General features: G+C 31.2%; 1 protein-coding gene across 49 annotated transcripts in view; it reads right to left on the bottom strand.

Annotated features, from left to right (window-relative positions):
- Positions 1 to 16,370, bottom strand: part of nrxn1a (neurexin 1a) — a 290,869-nt gene that overhangs the window by 166,361 nt on the left and 108,138 nt on the right. For all 49 annotated transcript variants that reach the window (NM_001080021.3, XM_087275226.1, XM_087275225.1 and 46 more), the window contains 1 exon segment: positions 3,396 to 3,840. In NM_001080021.3, coding sequence (NP_001073490.1) covers positions 3,396 to 3,840 — 445 coding nt within the window.

Here is a 16,370-nt window from a genome sequence, read left to right as displayed (position 1 = left end):
ATGCTCATCTTGCACCTTTTTGCGCCAGGTGTATGATAGGGCCCTTTATGTGTTAAAGTTTTTATGTATTAAAGGAATTTATTCTGAGGAATGTTTGAAAAAAACAACAACAAAGCAATGGACGTTAGAAACTAAAAATACAATGGAAGTCAATGGCTGTTATCTTCTCAGAATGATTCAGTATCTTCCTCAAGAGAAAAAAAAAAGATAATCAAACAGGTTTTTAACATTAAGCAAATGATGATATAATTGTAATTGTTGACCATCCCTTTGACAATTTGCAATAATAATAATAATAATAATAATATAATAAATAAATAAAATCTTTAAGCTGCAAGAATGATTTTTTTTTTTTACTAAAACTGATGGTGAATGAGAAGATTACTGCCAAAAATGTGAAAAGCCCTTCAAATGTCGAAAAAAGTGCTATATAAATTTAAGGAATTATTATTATTAATTATTTTATATTATGGGTGGCATGGTGTGTGTGTGTGTGTGTGTGTGTGTGTGTATGTGTGTGAATGCGAGAGGGAGTGGATGGGTGTTTCACAGAACCGAGTTGCGGATGGAAGGGCATCTGTTGTGTAAAACATATGACGGAATAGTTGGCGGTTTATTCCGCTGTGGTGACCTTTGAAATAGAGACTAAGCCGAAGGAAATTGAATGAATTTATTTTATATTATATCAAGAAAAAAAAGAAAGAGGAAATATTGGGCCAATTAAATCCTGAGATTGCAAAGAGAATGAGACGAGTTCCACCATTTTATCAAGGAGCTGTGGGGATTTTCCAGAGCAATATATAGCTGTTCCACAATCATCTGCCACAATTTGTCTTAATATTCTGTCTCTTCGTATTCAGTATTTTGTTTGTCATAAAGTGCTTTCTGCTGCAAGACGAAATGAATCAAATTAGATGCCATTCTGGATTTTGTCGTTCACGTCTACACTGTGTGCAAGGATCTTAAGCAAGCATTCATAGAGGGTTTGCCTAAACATAAGAAAATAGTAAATGATAGCTGACAATATGTTTATTTGAACTACTCCACATTTATTCGTTTTGAAATGTGGGAAAGAACCCTATAGGAGCTGTGTTCATGTGCCTTCACCTTTCTGACAAGCCCAGAGGGGGGAAATTCACCATATAAGCTACTATGCTGTTTAAAATTTACCCTGTGGCAAAATTACAATGTTCTATATACAGTAGAGAGTGGCACTTTATAGCGGGAGGAAAAAATCAGATAAAGTAAATATGTTTTCCATTTTAGTGAATGAATGTTCGTGCAGACCACACAATGTATTAAATCTGAACCACTCTACACAAAATACTGCCACTATGTGACCACCCTGTGTGAGGTTTTATTCAGAATGCGTCACTTTAAATTTACCATGGCGACTTATTCATGTTTATCACATGACAGACCCCATCAAATAATTTATGTACACTGTAAAAAGTGATTACTTTAAAAAGTGAGTAAATCCATTGCTTTAAAAGTGACAGGTTGATTTTACTTAAATTATAAAAATTATAGAAAAATAAATTCTGCTGCAACTATTCCAGCTGCAACTCATCACTGGGAAACATCCATACACACTCACACACTCATACGCTACGGACAATTTAGCCTAACCAATTCACCTGTGCCGCATGTCTTTGGATTGTGGGGGAAACCGGAGCACCCAGAGGAAACCCTCATGAACGCGTAAAGAACATGCAAACTTCCTTAACTTAATTGTTCATAGTTATGCATAGTCCATTTACACGGCGAGTAAACCAGTTGGCCTAAAAGAAACAAGCGGACTTTACACAAATAATGCAAGTGAACCCATTGTCACTTGAAACTGTTAAGCTCACTTAATTTTTAATCTTATGCAAATTGTACTCACTTATTTTAAATAAAAATAACCTAATCACTTTTTCCAATACACATTTATTATTTTTGTTTTTCTTTTCCAGCTTTTCTGTATCTAGCAAAATGACAGTAACTAAAATAAATCTGTTCTTCCAGACTCCAGTGTGTGTTTTAAATTCAATACAGGCTATAACTGTGGATGTTATAGACTTAATGAAGCAACTATATTGTAATAACTGCAGTAATTATTAAAAAACAGACATGCTAAAATAGTACGACACTGTAAAAAGGGATTAAAAAAGTAAGTACAATTGGCATAATTATAAAAATTAACTTAACAGTTCCAAGTTACAATGGGTTTACTTACAATATTATTGTAAAGTCAACTTGTTGCTTTTAAGGCAATTGGTTTACTCGCTTTAAGTAACTATTCACTTTTTACAGTGTACTTAATAATATTAAGTTAATGGCTTTACTCACTATTTTATGGTAAAGTCAACTAAACACTTGTTACAGTGTATTTATTGTTTTTCTTTCCCCATTTTTTCAAATATTGACAAACCTCCTAATTATACTGGACAATTGCGAATATTCTGATTCTCAAACATGATCTAGAAACAGCTTAATAGTGATCATATTATTTCGCCAGATAAGAGAGCTGCTGGATTTGCAACATTTTAATTCTTCAACTTCTCCCTACATCCATGAAAGTAAGTGGCTGTTTAACTAGAAGAAGAATACAGTAAATGGTGTAGTAACCTGTATCTGATCTGAATAAGGCACACCATCTCATTATGCTTAAAAATAATTCATATAGCCGTCTCCATACATTTACTTTTACATTTAGTCATTTAGCGGATGCTTTTATCTAAAGTGGCGCACAAATGAGGATAACAGAAGCATTTCAGGTCACCAGAGAGCAACGATATATACAGTAAATGCCATGAAAAGACTAATTTAGCTTTGGTAAAGGAAAAACAGTAAAAGAATATCAGCGAGTGCTAATAATAGTCAGTTTAGAATTGACGAAAAAATTTCAGACTCATGATGTCCACAAACATCAGCAAGTATTTTACAAACCATGAATTGTAGGATTTGCTAGTATGCACAGGTATTTAAATGTTTGGAACCTAAAATAAACATTATTTGTTTGAAAACAATGATCAATTGTGCTTTATGACAAGCGCTGCATCTTTCTCTAGCTCACTGCGGGAAAGCAGATTTGAATTTAGCAGCCTATCACGCGAAGCATTGAATGTTTTAATCACACCAGCACAATCATTAGCTCCAGGCATTAGCCTAGACTGATCACACCAATGTGATTGTATGCATAAAAGGGTTAAAGCAGAGAAATGATAAGATACTTAGACAAACTGACTGGCAGACATCTGATTTAAAACGAAATGCTATTGGCTATTCGGTTTTAAAAATAGAGGGGCTACTTAATATGCCTCGCCCTGTCTTCATCTTTCAGTTGACATTAAATCACACATCAAACAAAGCTACACATTTGAATATCTTTAAGAAATAAATTCATATTCTACCTGATCGTCCATCTCTCTGGAAGTCCACGTGGTACCATTCTCCGTCATTGACTTTCTTGTTGACAGCTCTAGTTTTGGTGGTGCCTGAGCCCATGTCGAGAAGAAGGTAGAGGTGGCCGTCCAGCATCTCAATGGCAAAGAAATCCACCTTCAATGTTTTAGGGCTCTTGGGGTCTTTCTGTTGCTGGGGTTTGGGTTTTCCATGGCTGAAGAGGAGCAGGCCGTTGGGTTCAGTGGTGCGGAAGTCGAAAGAGATGGAGCCGGCTTTTTTGGCAGACCACTTGTCAAGGGTAATGAATGACTCAGGCGTCTCAAAAGTCACAGGGTCGAGAGTAGCCACATTCTCACATTTGAAGGCCACCACACCGCTCACCTTCATCTTTGGGTCGCCCAGCTTGGCCAGTCGAGACAGCTCAAGTCTTACATCGTTGTTTTTGTAAACAACCTTTAAGAAAAAGACAAGAAAAAAAACGATTTTCAGTGAGTTAACAGCAGAAAATTTTCACAGATATGGCTACTGACAATACGCGAGTGAATTAAAGTGATCTCACATGATACTGCAGTACTGCACGGCACAGCACAACATGGTCTAATACAAGAAATAGGTAGCCAGCAGGAGGCAGTTACAGTATGTAACATAGTGAACTAATATACTGTAGCAGCCAGAGCATGTGAAAGGAGCTGAGTAGTGGGACGCTCCGCTAAGCATTCTGTTCCATGGTCGTGCACTTGCTCACCGGTAATCCTTTATCCTTAGTCTTTTTTTTTTTTTTTTTGGTAACTAAAAAATCTTAAATAACTGTTTAAAATTTAAGCACTTTGATAAAAAAAAAAGTTTCCCTTATAAAGCGGTATTCTTTCTTGTGCATTTTTCTTCTATTACAGTTTTTTAAATAATATTTTAATAGGTCTAAGTGATCAACTGTGTATTTTTTAACCTATTTATTTAACCAACTGTGTGTGTTATCTTACACTATAGTTTAACTGACTGTTAGCCTATTTTAAACTACGGAGCTCTGAACATAATTCGAATGACAAATTTACTTCCATGACCACATCTTATTAATGCTTATCCTTGTTTTAAATTAAGATATACTTTAATAATAATTGTGAAATGGAATAATTAATTCTTAGAATAGTTCTACTAAATATATTAAACTAAATAATTACCGGTAACTTACAAATTATTTCATGGCATTTAAGCCTGCACAAAAGAACACATAACGGTACGGAATTCAAATCGAGCAGATTCTAAAATAAATTTTTAATTGAAGTCATAATATTTTTAATTTACAAATAATTTTAAAGTAGATGGTTTGTGTGAACCAAATACATATGCTGAGGGTTACATTGTTTTATTTTTTAAGTGGTGGTTTATTAAAAAAATCAAAATAGGGATTCAAAGATTCAAATTAAATTTATGTAAAAAAAAGAAAAAAGAATAAAGAGTCTAATTTTTATGTAACATTTATGTATTGATAAACTTCATGCTAATCTCCATAATAGATGTTACATATTTTATTCTAATTATAAGCGATTATCATGTGTAATACACAGTAATTAAAAAAATTTAAAGTAAAATAAAAAAAAAAAAAATAAAATAAAATAAAATAAAATTACATTACAATTAAATCACAAAAATAAATAAATAATAATTGAATTTTGCTTAATCAGTTAAAAATTTATCAAAATTATTTAGTTTTTTATAAAAAAGAAAAGTTTATTAAGTAAAGCAATTATATACAGTATATATTCTTTTGCGAAAAAATTTTATTTAGTGCATTTCTTATTAAAGGTGCAACACTGACAAATAAATTTAAACATATATGTTTATTTAAACTTTATATTGCCTACAAAATTCCATATTTTATAGTCCCTACCTGAAAAAGAACATCTACATGTTGATGAACTACATCCTCCACTCCTTCATACTTTTTAAGCCCTTTAGAAAGTCAATAATCAATATTCTGACTAAATGCTAAAGCCTCTCTTTGGCTGATGAATCAACCACAAGCAGGCTGAGTGACACCTAGACTGATACTAAAAGCCTGTGTGGTTTCTAATAATAATGGCAATTAATACCACAAACTACAAGTCCTTTGTCTTTTGTGGGTGCGATTTTCATAGAAAAAATTAACCGCCAGCAATTAAGTAAAACAAAAGTTTTATTATTAAGACTAGAATATAAAAAAATACTTTATTGAAATTTAAGTCTGTCTAAATGAAACTTCGACATTTCACACTTTGGAGCATCAGGAAATAAAACTGCACACCCTTATTCTATACTTATCTCATACTATAGTTGCCATGAAATCATCTGAGCTTCCCGGTGTCATTTTACCATCTGATTCTAACAGCATCAAATGGCAGAGCATTTTCTGCCCTCTGCAAAAGTGGAGCACAACACTTTTCCCTCTCTCTTCCCAAAGGCCAAAACCCTGTGATATAAACCCGAGCAGCAGACTGTGAAGTGTTCATGCTAACCCTCTTTTAATTCAGTTTCGATTTCATTTGAGCCCTTGCCAGGAAGAAGATAATGGTATGCGGATGCAATAAAAGCTTATTGATGATGCTTCAGAAATGCCAATCACAGACAGACACAAGAGCATTTCCAGCCATTAACAGGCCACAGCACTGAACCCCCTTCCTCTTCCTCGCTTCATAAACTCACACTGGGGGAAAAACACAAGCCATCTGTGATAAAACACTGCACAACATGGCTGACGCAGGATGATAATAATACCAATAAAAAACAATAGCAATAATAATAACTGTTAGAATAAACTACATTTATAATACACAAGTGAGTAACTACATTTAGTCATTTAGCAGACACTTTTGACTAAAGCGACTTACAAATGAGTCTTAAAAACTAATAACTAAAAATCTAATAGCAATTTATAACATTCACTTTCGCTATATTATCATTCTGTTTTTTTTTTTTTTTTTTTTGCTAATATTTATAAAGGTTCAGTAAATCAATCAAAAGGGACTAATATTGTAACACAAATAAAACAAAAAACACAAAACCAAAAACACAAAACTAAAATCCAAAAACACAAAACAAAAAGCACAAAACCAAACCACAAAACGAAATAAAAAAAAAACAAAAAATACAAAACACAAAACAAAAAGCACAAAATAAAATAACAAAAAACACAAAACGAAATAACAAAAAACAAAACACACAAAACAAAAAGCACAAAACACAAAAAGCTAAAAACAAAATAAAAAAAAACACAAAACGAAAAACACAAAACGAAATAACAAAAAACACAAAACGAAAAACACAAAACGAAATAACAAAAAACACAAAACTAAAAATAAAACAAAATAACAAAAACACAAGACAAAAACACAAAACGAAATAACAAAACAAAAAACCACAAAACACCACAAAATAAAAAAAATAAAATAAAAACACAGGAGAAAAATAAAAAACACACCACAAAACAAAAATTACTCAATTAAGATTACTCAATTAACTGGATTTGGTTAATAACGATTTGACACGATCATTTCGTTCTTCAAAACTCATCCAAGAGTTGTTTTCATAGCAACAGTTCAGGTAGTTCAATTCTGCTCAGGAGCAGTTTTATTTCATATAAACAGGATTAGATCGGGTCTTTTTAAGCAAAGGTAATACTGAAAGTATTTACCGAATGCTGATATCTTCTTACAGTAATAGTTATTTACACTTTGGAATACCGTAAATAATAATAATAACAAAAAAAAAATATATATATATACATTATATATATTATGAAGACTGACATGGGATGGTTCTCTTCATGGGGTTCAAAGAAAACATTTATTAATATGGACTTTTTTGTTACAAACACTTTTTTTAAGGTACCAGCTTTAGTACAATTTGTGTGTAATAGATCAATAATCATTGATAATAGCACAATATTCACCAGTTTTACAGTCATGCACATGTTTTGACAGCTAATATGATGGTGATTTGATGCTTTGCGAAAGTTGCAGACACCTTTACTAATATCAAAAAGCTTTTTTGATGCAAAATTTATTTAAACAGACAGTTGTTCCTTACGCCAATTAAGAATAGGTCATGGCTGCTATAATAACGGAAATCTGCTCTAAATGTAAAACTAAATAAATAGCTAAATACTCACAACAAATGTGGAAGGTTATTGCGTATCATATTTGACAAACCGTTTACTACAAAACGTATATAGTTTTGCTCACAAAGATAATTGAATATTAATCAGATGATGTCATAACAATGCTGTGCCATCAGCCAATCATTGCATGGCTGATCATGATTTCGAGAATTGATAGATCTGTCCTTCACAACACACGCATCGATCTCAGCTCAGTTCATCCAAATATTTTAATTTTATTTGCAAACTTGTTTGAAGAACCAAATTTGCCAGAGTTATCAAGGATAAAAGGATCTGTCAAATAATCTTAGATCATTTAAGCGGAGTACGAAGAACGGAGCCCAGAACAAACCAAACCAAAACAAACAACACATAAGACAGAAAACAGAACAAAATAAAACTAAACAAAATTTCAGCTAAACACGAAGGCCTGAATACATTACTACATTAATAGAAATTGATCAAAAGTAACAAAAAAAGTAAAATAAAGAAATTAACAATAAAATAAAATTCACGCTATAAGAAGATCTGATTATTAAATAAAGGAATAAAAAAGCCAATCACAGGCAGACACGGAACATTTCCAGTGACAGAATTGAAATCTCTTCCTATTCTTCGTTTCAAATACTCGCACTGGGGGAAAAACACATGCGATCCATGCTAAAACACTGAACAACATGGCCGCCGGAGGAGAGCGCATTACAGATGAGGGGTTAGCAGGTGGAGGACGACACATCTGTCTGTGCTGGCCGATTTGAAGCGTCAGGAGCCTGGAAACAGTGAGCGGGGCCCCGGAGAGGAGGGCCACATTAAAACAAACCCACTAATGATGAATGGGCTTCTGGTGCCCCTGCTCTAAATGCCTGAATACATCAACCTCTGCATAAATAACACACACACACACGCTTGTTATGCTGGAAATATTACACATGACCTTTGCAGGACTAAATAATGATAAAATAAGATGTTAAAAGATCCCCTGCCAACGCACAGCCATTCTCCAATAAAGCCTTTAAATAGACTGAGATCAGGATTCATTCAGAATCTGATTATACATAACAAAACTAAATAAAATAAGCTACTGGGGTGTTGTATATTAATGTTGGTCAAATATGGAGATACCCAAAGTTATTGTAGTTTTTATTTATTTATTTTTTTTTATTAAATTTAAAATACATTTTTTGACTGAATGGTTTGGTTTGTTCATTCATTCATTCATTCATTCATTCATTCATTCATTCATTCATTCATTCATTCATTCATTCATTCATTCATTCATTTTCTTTTTGCCTTAGTCCTTTTATTAATCCGGGGTTGCCACAGCGGAACGAAGCACCAACTTCTTCAGCATATGTTTTGATGCCCTTCCAGCTGCAACCCATCTCTGGGAAACATCCATACACACTCATTCACACATATACACTACAGACAATTTAGCCCACCCAATTCACTTGTTCCGCATGTCTTTGGACTGTGGGGAAAACCAGAGCACTCTCAGGAAACCCACACAAACACGGGAAGAACATGCACACAGAAACGCCAACTGACTCAGCCGAGGCTCAAACCAGTGACCTTCTTGCTGTGAGGCGACAGGCACTACCTACTGCGCCATCGCATCGCTGGGTATGTTCATATTTGACCCAACTTTGGGTTATGACAAAGCAGCATTTATTTCTAGTGTATGAACTTTGGATTAATTAATTAATTTTGAATTAACGAAGGAAATAATTAAATTTAAATTACACTTTTTGACTTAATGGTTGGGTTTGTTCATATTTGAACCAACTTTGGGTTATGGCAAACCAGAATTCATTTTTAAAGTGTATGTATTTTTTAATGAATGAATGAATGAATTAATTGATTGATTAATTAATTAATTTTGAATAAATTATATTTATTACATTTAAATGACACTTTTTGACTGAATGGTTGGATTTGTTCATATTTGACCCAACTTTGCATTTATTTTTAAAGTGTATGAATTTTGAGAGGGATTTTTTTACCTAACAAAACAACAAAAACAACAACAGCAACAACAAAACTTAATATACAATATAAACTGTAATATACAGTAATATATAAACTGTGTAATATACAGCAGTGGTTTAATTTAAGTTAAAATTAAACAAATTAGTTTATATATATATATATATATATATATATATATATATATATATATATATATATATATATATATATATATATATATATATATATATATATATATATATAATTAATAAATAATAAATAAAGTAATAATAATAATAGTCGCCTCACAGCAAAAAGGTCGCTTGTTCAAGCCTTGGCTGGGTCAGTTGGCGTTTCTGTGTGGAGTTTGCATGGTCTCCCTGTGTTCGCGTGGATTTATATATTTATTACGGATGAAATAACTTATTTATATAAAAATAAATAAATAAATAAATAAATAAATAAATAAATAAATAAATAAATAAATAAAATAATAGTAATATTATATTGCAATATATAAAATATTTTTTATGGATATTTTTAAATTACTATTTTATTAATATAATAATAATAATAATAATAATAATAATAATAATAATAATAATAATTATTATTATTATTATTATTATTATTGTTGTTGTTGTTGTTGTTGTTGTTGTTGTTGTTGTTGTTGTTTTAGTAGTAGAACATTTTTAAATAAATATTTTTAAATACATTTTTATGTATAATATTTTAATTTAATTCTTTACAAATACTTTTTTTCATTTGTAAATTATATTGTTTATTTTTTATTAATATTATTATATATTAGAATTATTTGCAGTTTTGTTGACTAAAACATGTATTTGAAAATATAGAAACTGTCATTTGCATGACTGTTCAAATTTGCTTTTAAACAAATCTGCTCTTTACAACTTTTATTCACCAAATAAATTTGTAAAAACAAAACCATAAAAATATGGAAATATCCAATAACACCTAATAATGTCTAAGCACCAAACTGGTCCATCAGAATTACTTAAAACAAAATAATATTAAAAGAATAAAACATTTTTTTTTATCTAACATCTTTGAATCCACGAAGAAAGGGTTTACATTTAAGCAAAAGATCGATTACTGCATTATTGAAGGATTTAACAACAGTGGAGAATGTGCTGCTGTTTAATCCTTCAGAGATACAATAATCAATATATAGCTTTACCATAAAAGCCTCTTTGTTGACCACAAGCAGACAGAATTACACACTAAACAACTAATACTAAAAACTTGAATAAACAAATCTAAATAATACATTTGAATAAATCAGAACAAAACAGTGCACAATATCTAACACACACAAACATTAATAAAGCTCGAATGCACTCAACATGACTTTTGCAAAACAAAATAACGACAAAACACGATGTTAAATGGTCTCCCGTTCCACCTACGCACTGCCGTCCTTTTAGTTAAGCTTATAAATGAACCCATGCAGAATCCTCTTAGTATGAATCCGGTTCATGAGCGTTTTGTTAGCACAGGTCACTGACCTCAGGCCTGCTGCTAATCTTTGGAAATGATAGTGCTAAAGCATAGACAAGAGCCAGCGAATGCCAGCAAACCGCAGCTCACTGGAGTCGGCACTTTCATGTTTTGACACTGATTGATTGCTTGTGGATTGCTTCTGAAATGAAGGCTGGAGGCTGGATGGGGAAACGAGTGGTGAGTCTGCAGTGTTCGGCGTATCCATATATTTGACAAAATCACACCTTTTGTCATCTTTGGGCCTCTTGTAGGAATTTTGCGAACATTAAAAGTGATACATTTGCATTAGGAAAGGCACCATTACTGTCTGCTTGATGCATGAGATGCTTCTGTTTAAAAGCATGATTTAAATTTTTAAATTTCAAATACGTTTTCGCAAAAAAAAAAAAAAAAAAAGCAAGGTTGCAAGTCTTATGGAGCTGAAGAAAAGCATAAAAAAATAACAATATTAAAAGGAAACAATAGTTTGCAAAACTGTAGGAATGTACTACGATTACAATGTATGATAGTGATCAACAGATAAGTATCCATATGCAGAGATTAGTAATTCACTGACATTAAAAGTCAATGGGCTAAAGTTAAACACTAAAATACTGTAAATATATATATATATATAAAAAAAACCACTCAGTCATGTTTAAATCCATCAGGCACCACAGAGCATACAGAATGTATATATATATATATATATATATATATATATATATATATATATAGAATTGAGTCAGAATTATTAGCTCCCCTTTTTTTTTTTTTTTCAATATTTCCCAAATGATGTTTAACAGGGCAAGGACATTTTCACAGTATATATTTTTTTTCTTCTGGAGAAAGTCTTATTTGCTTTATTTCTGCAAGAATAAAAGCAGTTTTTAATTTTTCAAAACCCATTTTAAGGTAAATTATTAGCCCCTTTGAGATATATATTTTTTCGATAGTCTACAGAACCATCATTATACAATAACTTGCCTAATTACCCTAACCTGCCTCGTTAACCTAATTAACCTAGTTAAGCCTTTAAATGTCACTTTAAGCTGTATAGAAGTGTCCTGAAAAATATGTAGTAAAATATTATTTACTGTCATCATGACAAAGATAAAATAAACAGGGGGGCTAATAATTCTGACTTCAATTGTATATTTTGAGATTTGGATTATTACATTGCTGACACTGTAAGTAATTTTCAAGAACCAGGAATGCCATTTCAAAATAAAATGAAGAATCAAATTATCCATTTAATAATGAAAGCATAAAACTGCATATAAATAATATAACATATAAATGCAGTTTAAATGGACAAATATATAGATCTATTTAAATGTGCCTATTTAAATTATTTAAAATATGTTTTAAATGTATAAATAATAATTAGTGATGTCAATAATTGTGATTGTAATGTATAAATTAGAATTGAGCATAAAGTATATTTCGTCTGCAATTACGTAATAAATTCATAAAAATAAAATATAAGGTAAAACGTACTAAACTGTTATTTTGGTCCCTCTTTATATTAAGTGTCTTTAACTACTATGTACTTGCATCAAAAAATGAATACAATGTTCTTACTGTGTTCATAATGTATTTGAGAACACTTGTGGTGCTCTTGAGTTGGGATAGGGGTTTTGTTATGGACAGGTTTGGTGGTATGGGTAGGTTTAAGGGTGGGTTAAGGTGTAGGGAATGGTCAGCAGTGTATTTCCAAATGTAATAACACAAGTTAAATACAGATGTAATTACATACAGGTATTTAATTAGCCATAAGTACACAATAAACACGTATTTAAGTACATTGTAACAAACTATTAATTCCTGTGTAAGTACATATTAGTTAAGGCCAATTAATATAAAGGGACCGTTTTTTGTTTTTACATCTTTGAGAATTTTGTCTGCTTGTTTGTTTTGATTACTTGTGTTTTGAGTGTCCAACGAAAAACAAAAGGAAATCTGAAAACATTCCTTTGGTTTACGTTTTTACATACCTCAAATCAATAGTTGCATTTAAATTAGGTCACACTTTATTTTGGTCCGTTTGTTGAATTTAAGTTGCATTGCATTTACATGCCAACTAATACTCAATAGATTATTAGCAGGCTGTTAGGTTGGGGTTAGGGTTGAGGTTAGTGTAAGTTGGTATGTACAGTACTTGCAAAGTTTCTTATAGTCAGTTAAATGTCTGTTGAAGGAGCAGTATCAGCAGATATTAAGCAGACAGTCTACTAATACTCAAATGGACCATCAAAATAAAGTGTTACCTTGAATTATTATTTCATAGTTAATAAAATATTAGTGTTTGAGTGTTCAATGACAGCAAAAGAAATCTTAATGAAAAAAGCAAAACTGAGCAAGGAAAAAATAAACTATTCAAATCATTATATAATGTTTACTAGAAAGTAAAATTTGCACAATTTGTAATTTTTTCTAAATAGACTATACTTTTTTTAAATTCATTAAATTTTGTATAAATTTTTAACTATTTTTTATTGATTATTATATTATTGCTTGCTAAAGCATTTTTTTCTCACATTAACCATCATTTTATAACAGTGTTTGACTAAAGCACAGGTCATTTGCATATTTTAACAAGTATATATTAGCATATTTTAAACAAACTAATCTATTATTTAAAAAGAAAGCTACAAGTTTTACAAAACATGTCATTTTGTTATTCAATGTGTCATTTTAATCATTCTACAAGCTGTAAAGTATTATTTTTATTTTAGGGAATTTTGTTGCAGTTGTTTTACATTTGTGAAAAAAAAAACACATTGGGTCACATGTTAACTGATGTAACCTATTCCCAAGGATAAACCCTGACCTGGAGTGTAAGATTGGACATGATTAACAGACTAACAAAGTAAATGCCAGTGAGCATCTCTCATTAATTGCGGGTCTATAGGTTAATGAATGAATCATCATGAACTACAGCACCTTAAGTTCAACCAACAGCAGAGCCTTGCTATATCCCTGTTTCATATCTCAATCACACAGAAAACTGACTTTAACTAAATACAGTATGAATGTTTTGAATCTCATATTATGGGATGCACTCCCGGTTTGGGAAACTTACAGTACTTTCAAAAGAACTGAAACTAATCATTTTTAATAATGATGTGAAGCAAAGAAATTAAATAAAATAAAAAAATAAATCGTACAGTCTACATAGTTAAAGCTGAGTAAGAAAAATGATTGGCTTTGTGTTTCATTTTTTATCTGTCTTGAAAATAGTGTTATGTAATTTCATGTTATTTTAACATGACATACTATAAGTTTCACAAGGAAACCTGCTGCAGAAGCTCTATTGAGTTTCCTGTGTTTTTGTTCCGGCAGATTGTTTCCTCTTTGCATTCCCTACAGTAAAGTAATATTCAACACATTTGTAATATTGCTGCACAATTTTTTGGGGCTTATTTACAATCTACTGAAAGTATTTTTACTGAAAGTACTATTATCCTGTTCTATATCCTGCAGCTCAACATTAAGTTGTCATTTGACATTCAATGGATGAACTGAGGAGAATAATCCTTCACAAAAAAAAAAAGAGTAAAAAAAAAAAACTTTTAACTTTTTAAAATTATACGGTAAATTACTGCATTTCATTGTTTCTAGTATTACACATCAATGTTTAGATAATGTTTAGACAAAAACAAAACTGTACGCATACAGGGACATAGGTAATAACCTTTAGAGATACTGGAGTTTTAGCTGATAAAAAAAAAAAAAAAAAAAACGGTCAAAAACCGTGTGCTAAAGGTTTGTGTAATGCAATATAGAAAAATCAGTGAATTGCCCTGATAATATGTTAAATAAATGCAAAAAAAAATGTTAATCATATTAATATTTACCACTAATGATCAATATGCAATAGATTTGCTAAAGAATTTATACATTTTTTGCATACACTTAGTATGTTAGCATAGTCAGCTCTGATCCATTAAAAACAATTATTAGTAATATTAGAAATTAGGATAAGAATTTGCCTAATTCTGATAGCCTTGTTTACATTAAAACAATTCTAAACCTGCATACTTTTAATGCTGTGAAATTTTTTTCCACATGGTATTGAAAATGGTATTGAGTATCGATATTTTTCAATGTAACATATCAAAGTTAGAAACTGCATTATCGTGACTGGAAAAGACTGAAAATATGTTTAATTCTGATAGTCTTGTTTACATAAAAAAATCTAAATTTCCATAATTGTAATGGTGTGGAATTTTTTCCACGTTATCGGAAATGGTATTAGTACCATTAGATATTTTTCAAGGTATTGTATTATAGTTAAAAACTGTATTATCGTGACTGGAGAAGACTAAAAATATATTTAATTCTAATAGCCTTTTTTACATTTTTAAAAAATCTAAATTTTCATAATTGTAATGTTGTGGTATTTTTTTTTCACATTGTATCGAAAATGGAATTGATCGTATCGTATCGAAGTTAGAAATCGCATTATTGTTACTGGAGAAGATTGAAATATTTTGAATTCCGATAGCCTTGTTTACATTTAAAAATTTACATACTATTAATGTTGTAAAAAAATGTTATTGAAAATAATATAGAATTTTGATATTTTTCAAGGTATCATATCGAAGTTAGAAATTCCAGTATCGTGACAACATTACTGTATATATAAGGGAAACTTACTGTTTAATAATGTATAGTTTTTCAATAATTTTCCAAAACATTTTTACAGTTATTTTTAACGATTGAAATCACGGTTATTTAAAACATTTCATTTTAATAAGTGTTACTCCCACAATTCATGCAAAGCGTCAAGAAAGATTTGAAAAGGGTAAACATATAAACTTCAAACAGCTGCCATTGAATTTTTGCTCATCACGTCAAACATGTTTGAGACTTCCTGGCGGTGAGAACAACTCTTCACTTCAGCAGCTGGTGCATCAGAGGACATGCGGCTCCACTGGGACACCAGTCTAACATGGAGGATGGAGGCTGATGGATGAGACAACATGTTCTCCACCGTTTCCCTCTCAGGAGCTTTACGATCACGGATAGCTCATGTCGAGAGCATGAAAAGCAGTGGACCGATGATCTGACGCAACAGACCCACCAAAAACTGCTGAATTCTCATGTCTATAGTTTATTAGGCTAACACTTCATTTCCACATGAATTCTGCAGGTGACTGGGTTAAAAACATTAACTAATACTTATCTTCATTATTCCCCAGTTGATCGATTACATCTGTTGCAAATGTTATCGCATCTGATGCAAACGTTGCTTAAATATGGAAATGAAGCAGCGTTTTAATAAATAGTTGCTAATTTGCATAGTTTTCTAGCAAAACAATCTGAACATCAAATGAAGTCAGGTTTAAACTTCTAGTTTTTTAAACATATTAGA

This window comes from Danio rerio, chromosome 12, assembly GCF_052040795.2.
Source record: "Danio rerio strain M-AB ecotype USA chromosome 12, GRCz13ab, whole genome shotgun sequence".
NCBI lineage: Eukaryota > Metazoa > Chordata > Actinopteri > Cypriniformes > Danionidae > Danio > Danio rerio.
The sequence above is the reverse complement of the archived record's forward strand: the minus strand, read 5'-3'. Positions and strand labels throughout refer to the sequence as shown.